Source organism: Pinus tabuliformis, chromosome 1_1, assembly GCF_031772625.1.
Source record: "Pinus tabuliformis cultivar Carrire ecotype Pingquan chromosome 1_1, CPIR1, whole genome shotgun sequence".
Lineage (NCBI taxonomy): Eukaryota > Viridiplantae > Streptophyta > Pinopsida > Pinales > Pinaceae > Pinus > Pinus tabuliformis.
The window spans coordinates 838,762,450-838,769,251 of record NC_142297.1 but is presented as its reverse complement, the minus strand read 5'-3'; the positions used below and the strand labels follow the sequence as shown (position 1 = coordinate 838,769,251).

The window sequence follows — 6,802 nt, the reverse complement described above, 5'->3', positions numbered from 1 at the left end:
TACAATACGAAAGAGTTCTTTTACATATTCACAATAGGGAATACTTGGAAGACGTGTAACCTGAAAAGTTACAGGGCATGGAAATGTCCCTTTCTAGCATAGGGATGCAACTTTACATCAAATTCCACAGGGTCTAGATTAATATTAAGAGGCACCTTTAAATTATGCAATTAATATATGACAGCTTGAAAGAAAACATTAAAACTAATAGAACGTTTTTCCCAACAGATTCAAATCATCGAGAAAATTATACATTTGAAAATTATACATTTTCAAATACTTTTCTTACATTTCACTCAACCACCAAATTGTTTGATTCTTTGAAATTCAACCACCAAATGCTGCTAGTAATATATATGACTGATTTAGTCACAGAAATTAAGTTAGGCATCATACGAAAGAAGGTAGTTTACATGATTATATATAATTTAGTCACAGGAATTGTGACAGACATTGAGACATTATATGAAACAATGTATTATATGATTTTCCAGTGAGACATCATATGAAACAAGATTACATATTATATCTTTCTGAATTCAACCTATTGGATACAACGACTTCCATCATGTGACACATAAAAGATAAAGTCATAATATCTTTCTGAATTCAACCTATTGGATACAACGACTTCCATCATGTGACACATAAAAGATAAAGTCATAATAGTATCTGAGGAAGTTGACCGTGTTCTCTTCCATCACTTGAAAATAAGCGTCTGCTTGTCCTCTTCGCAGGTTATGATTCTCTGCGAAGAGTTTTTAATACCACCACATGAGTGTTGAAACTCCACAACATATCTCTAACGGCCGTTGCTATTTGCTGGAATTTATTTGGTTCGCTTTGTCAAACATCTCATTGTACATTTCCTTATTTCATAAACATTTGTTTATATTTTTCACTCTCTACATATATTTATGTCACGAGTAGTAAGAAGCAACCTCGTACTATTTTCATATCTTCATCTTGGCACAAAGCATTATCAATGTAAATAAAAGCTTATTTACGTCTGTGTCACGTTGAAGCTCATCTTTGCCCAAAAAAAAAAACTCATCTTTGCCAAAAAAACATTATCGATGTAAATGAAGGCTTGACGTCTGTGTCACGAGCAGTGAGAAGCAACCTTACCTTCTTTACTATTTTCATATCTTTTGGTAAGAGTTGTGAAGCTAATCTTTGCCAAAAAACATTATCGATGTAAATGAAGGCAGGCACTTTCTGTACTATGACACTAAACTCTATCTCTCCATCTTTATAAACATAGATCTCTGGAATAGGCTCTTCAAGTTCCATCATATCTTTTAATATGCATTTCTGTAACTCTATTATCTTTGGAGTAGATTCTATATTCTCCAAAGCCCCAATCTTGGAATATTTACATCCTTCTATGTTAATTCATGAAAGGGAAACATTTGGAAGTATGGTTTTACCCACTACTCCAAAATTATGTAAGATAACTGCCACTGGGACTTTTTCACTTTCCCATTCCAAAAGATCAATAACTTCTTTCAAAAACTCCTCAATTCCAACTGTTTCAACAATAATAAAAACCATAACTGTTAGTGATTTTATTTTTAATAAAATAATAATAATAACCTTATTTCAAATAAAATTAATAATAATTCATTCCATAATATATAACAATATATTCACCTGCATGTTCAGGTCCAAATTTATCAAATGTGTCCCTGTTTATTGGAGTTGAAAAGTACCTACAATCAATGGCATTTGATTAAAACATTCATTGTTATATAATGGTGAATCCTAAAACATATGACAGAATTGTCATTATGATTTTGTAAGGATTAAGCCATGAGGGGCAACAATGGTTCTAGTTTAAACTAAACATCATTAAAAGGAAAATCAGATTTTAAATTTGTTTAGATTATTTACAAGTGTGAAAAACAAGAATAAAACCAAAATTGTATGGTTTCAACTTTGTTATCATAATTTCTGGCCATATTTATAATGCTGCCCCTTATAATTTTAAACAATCCAAACTAATTATGTTCTCCTCTAAATTATACATATTAATAAACTACATTTCTATTTACGAATAAGAATCCAATTAGTGTTCTGTACTCACCTGGTAAATTTAGAAGAGTCAATTTGAGGGCAGAAGTAAACATTAGAGAAGCTTTCACTATCAACAGTATGGCTTCTCTAAGTTTATTTTCCATCATTTTCTTTAATCCAGATCGTTCAGTAGGATGCCGAAGATATTTGAATAATCCATTAATTTCCTCCAAGAGATCAAACCACTCACATCCATGGGCTAAAACAGTTTCGAATCTTTGCAAAATGTTTAGAAGCACAAGAAGCCCTGCAGTAACCGAGTGTGCATGCCTTATTTCCTTCAGGAGACGCCAATCGATTGTCTTTGCTGAATTAGAAGTAGAACACTGATCTGAAAAGATATCGTTCTGCCAAACACCATAAAAAAAATTATATTTCATATGAAAAAATTCAAATTCACAATGCTATCAGAAAATTTAAAATTTAATTCACTTTTAATTTGATTAAGAAATTTTGATGCAGAAACAAAGTTTGTTCCCTCCTACAAGAACTCTTTCAATTTCAATAATCCTGATGAGCTTCTAGGCCAACACTCTTCAGTCGACCGTTGTTGAGATGAGTTTTTCTAAGAAAAAATGAAAAAATATATTCAATTTCGTCTGACAGTACAAATTAACAATATATCAGTGATCTGGAATGACATATTTCTGCGCAACGCTGTAAAAAGGGAAAGAACTTATATTTCATATTAGCAATTTCACAATTCTATCAGAAAAAACTAAAGTTAATCGGGGCGGCAGAGTTTATTCCCCTCCTAAACTGGAAATACATTCAATTTCGTCTCACAAAAAAAATTAAGAATACGTCGATGCTTTTTCGCATGATAGAATTTTGGTAAAAAGTTTTATCCAGGGTGAATTGAAATCAAAATGAAGACCAGGGGAAGAGAAGCTCCAGCATAGTATTTTAGTAAAAAACAAATACACCAAGAGGTGGAGGGTATCTTATATCGGTTGTGCATAACAGCTAAGAAAAGTTCACTCTGGCTGGATTTTGACGTATAATTTTTTAATAGAAGGCTGTATAGATCTAAGGTCATTTCCAGATTTTTGAAGGTTTTGGGTCAACTAAAAGGCCTCGAAATCCTTGAAATTTGAAAATCGATTGAGGTGTGGAAGAACCATGCCTTTTAAACTTTGACACATAAACCTACACCAGGGATCTCAATTTCTGCATAAGACGGTTTTGGGTAATTTTTATTCCAAACAGAGGTGGCATATTATATGGGTCATCCAAAATATTTCAGAAAATCTCATTGTCACCGGGATCTGGTGAAGTAAAAAAATCAAAAAAGGTATAGATCTAGGTAGCTTCACGATTTTTGAAGGTTATTGAGGGTTCCAGAGGCCATGAAAACCCTTGAGGCGTAAAGTAAGTCTTTGGATCTCTGATATGTCAATATATACCAGGTATCTAAATTTTTGGCTTGCGATTTGATCGGAAAATGGGTAGATGGGTAGTTTTGGATAATCTTTATCTTACACAGAAGTGGCATATTATATGGATTATCCAAAACGGTCTGGAGAATTTCATCGGGACCAGAATCTGGTGGAGTAAAAATTTCAGAAAAAAAACATAATTATAAACCGGTTCTGAGATTTTCAAGGTTTTGGGTCACTTCAGACACGTTAGAAACCCTAGGCGTGGCTCAAAAAACTTCTAAAACCCTACGTCTGGAAGAACTATATCCTTGAAACTCTGACATGTAAATTTATACCAGACATTGATAACAGAGTGAAAACAATAAATATCTATCAATATTATAGTTGAATATTGAAAATAAAATAGGGAAAACAAGCCAACCGTAAATGATTTTTTTATTTGAAAGAAATAAAAGAAAAAAAGTATTCAAAGAAAATAGATGTGAAAGATTGGGATCCGCCTTACCTTGTTGATGAATTTCGAAAGATGAAACATATGGTGGATTATGCTATCCAGATCGAGATCCAGAGTCTCTGTAGGAGCTTTTTGTATGCTAACATGGGGTACTGTTCGAAGGCTGTTGGAAGAGATGTCTTCTGCTGAAGAAGAAGCATGAGAAAGTGATGCAGGGAGAAGGATTGATGAAAGCATTATAAGAGCTTTTCTGTAGCAACCACTGGAGGAGCGGCGTTATGAGCGTTAGAAATGGTATACTGGGTATTGGGAATTTGCAAATATGAACGAGTGACAGAGGACACCCGTACCCAAATCGCTCTGCAACTCCCCAAAACTATTCAGCGATGTTATCAATCAGATTGCCAGTATGAACAGATAAATACAGAAAGACATGGCACTTTTACTTTGCAGTGTGGACCAGATCTCATTCTCATCGAGATTGCTTTAACCCACTCTGCCACTGACAGATTCTAGATGTCGGCATCAAATGGTTGAGTTCAGGGACAAGAGAAGACCATTCCATAGCTATACCCCACGTTACATTTTTTCAACGAAAGTTGCATCCACGTTACATTTTTTCAACGAAAGTTGCATCCACGTTACTGAACACAGCTGTATGCCATTGAAGATTCCACGTGAAAGAACCATGATGTAACGTAACATCGCTGCCACTAAAGGATTCCCTGACAAAGTGAAAGTGCTAATACAATGGAAACACAGAGTCTACACTGTCAAACCCCAATAAAAACATGGTTATTTTATTCAGGGGCACTGCAAAATAGATTATCCACCAGTAGCAAGACAGGGGGAGCAGAGGGACAGAGGAATTGAATTGAGAACAAGGGAGCTGCAAACGGGGGTTTGAATTGCAGTTGTCTATAACGCGACTTTTTGAAAGTCTTTCCGGCGGGTTTTTCCGGTCGAAATCCGGCAGGAATTTATTGGAATCGCAAGTTTGATAGCTGTTTCTGCACAATGAAAGCGTCTGAGGGGTTTTCGAGGGTGCTGAATCCAAATATGCAGTTAAAAAACCATTTTAACTGCAACAAATCAAGATTTAACCTCAATTTCTTCTGCCGGATTCCGTCACCGGAATCTCCAAAAAGTCTCATTATAGACAACTCCGTTTGAATTTCATTTCGCGGGACGCCGGAGGGCGAGTAACCTTGAGGGTGCTTGGTGGCATGCATTAATTTCACACCCACCTGATTAACTTTGATTTTGAAAGAGTTTTGGGACGACAGCGAGATGGGTTATAAACGGAAACTGTAACCGGATGCAGTTTAGTTTGTATTTATCTTCCCAATTGAAATTATTAGGAATTTTTTCAATTTTAGTTTGGTAAATAAAAATAAAATGATTATTATTAAAATATTTTTCAATTTTCAATTTTTATTTATTTATCATTTATTTATGAAAGAGTAATGGAAAATAAGATGATTAATTTTGTGAAAGTATTTAGCAATAATTGATTGATTTAGATAAGTAATTATGTAAGATATGTTTTTGGCTTTAAATAATTTACTATTTTTACACCAAAGGTGTTCTCTTTTGAAAGAGCTCACCATCGACTTTAGTCTACTCTTTATTTTTTGCCGTTGATTTGAACAACACTTGTCATTATTTTTCACCGTTGATTTGACTCCATTTAATGAATACATGGGCAAGGCCAAAATATTATGCAATTGACATCTGTCCCTGATAGTTGAAGCTTCATCGTTCCTACCAAATGTCGGAGCCTAGGATACTAATCACCACATTGGAGCCATAATTGGATTCCGCCCACAGGGGTCACGCCCCCAAGCCGGCAGTAGTCTTTCAACCACTCTTAGCGAGGTGCGACACCACCAAACACTTTCTTTTCACTAATACTTATGTTCGTGGACTACGCCTAACCACTTACTCCTACTTAGTTTGTGTTTCGCAACCAAGTATTATTATGTTATCATTTATACCAATGAACACCCATACACATTCATTATCAGCAGCAATTATAAATGATGAACACAATTGCACAGTATAAAGGGAGGGGCAACTCCCTGAACAATGAGTCTGCCCGAATAATATATTATACAACAGTTACAACGCTTTACAAGTATACTTGGAAACCCTAAGTTTCATACTTAGCCAAATTTACAATCCAAGGCAAAACTCGGTTGCCTAGCTCGTCGGCACCTCTGCACAGTCGCCGCACGACTCACCAACGCTTCGTTCACCTTGTCGCACGATCGTGTTGTTTGCCCAACTCGGGCGCGCCTCCAAGTCGCCACACACGGGCGCCTCTACCCGAGACACACCTCCGTTCACAATCTCAACACTTCACCAAGTCACTGTGCACACTTGCACGCCAACCGGGCGCTCACCCGATTCGCCAAGACACCTGCACCAAGTTGTCGCACAAAACCGTCGGGCGCCACACACCTGTGCACGCCCTCACCCAACCACCGGGCGCTCCTACCCGCACCTTCACCCACAACCGCGCTTCACCGTGCACACCTGCCCAAGAATGGGCGCATACTAAATCTGCGCCTTCCTTAGCGTATGCACACTTAGACTGCGCCTGCCTTGTTGAGCGATGATGTTTGAGCGAATGAGTGATCGAATGATGCTTTGAATGCCATCCAACGCACTTCTATTTATACAAAGTGCAGGGCGTAGTCTCACTGCCCAGCCGACTCGCCCAAAGCCCCTTGCTCCATCGTAAATGCTTCACTTTACCATGTCGGCTCCTCATAAATGTAGGTCGGCCTCCATACAAGTCTAAGTCATGCTTGCCCATCCTCCATACAAGTCTAAGTCATGCTTGCCCATCCTCCATACATGCGCATATTGTCATATCGCATACTTG

The 6,802-nt window shown here is 36.9% G+C and overlaps 1 protein-coding gene across 2 annotated transcripts; it reads right to left on the bottom strand.

The window, feature by feature from the left end:
• Nucleotides 1-451: 451 nt before the first annotated feature.
• Nucleotides 452-4,460, bottom strand: LOC149216761 (uncharacterized). 2 transcript variants are annotated; one of them, XR_016251145.1, is made up of 5 exons: nucleotides 3,964-4,460; nucleotides 2,087-2,423; nucleotides 1,654-1,712; nucleotides 615-1,529; nucleotides 462-544 (listed from the first exon to the last, which is right to left on the bottom strand). XR_016251145.1 is itself a non-coding variant. In XM_089392838.1 (4 exons), exons 1-3 carry the CDS (start codon nucleotides 4,147-4,149, stop codon nucleotides 1,693-1,695), a joined length of 543 nt encoding a protein of 180 aa, XP_089248964.1. In that variant the 5' UTR covers nucleotides 4,150-4,460; the 3' UTR covers nucleotides 452-1,529; nucleotides 1,654-1,692. The 2 variants fall into 2 exon arrangements, 1 of the variants encoding a protein (XP_089248964.1); XM_089392838.1 differs by having other exon boundaries at nucleotides 452-1,529.
• Between the last annotated feature and the right edge of the window lie 2,342 nt (nucleotides 4,461-6,802).

Bases quoted from the DNA above. Each gene is read 5' to 3' on its own strand.
- LOC149216761 (XM_089392838.1), bottom strand. From the start codon at position 4,149: ATGCTTTCATCAATCCTTCTCCCTGCATCACTTTCTCATGCTTCTTCT. The intron at 2,424-3,963 runs GTAAGGCGGATC...GGTGTTTGGCAG, and splicing joins TTTCGAAATTCATCAACAAG to AACGATATCTTTTCAGATCA. The intron at 1,713-2,086 runs GTGAGTACAGAA...CATTGATTGTAG, and splicing joins GACTCTTCTAAATTTACCAG to GTACTTTTCAACTCCAATAA.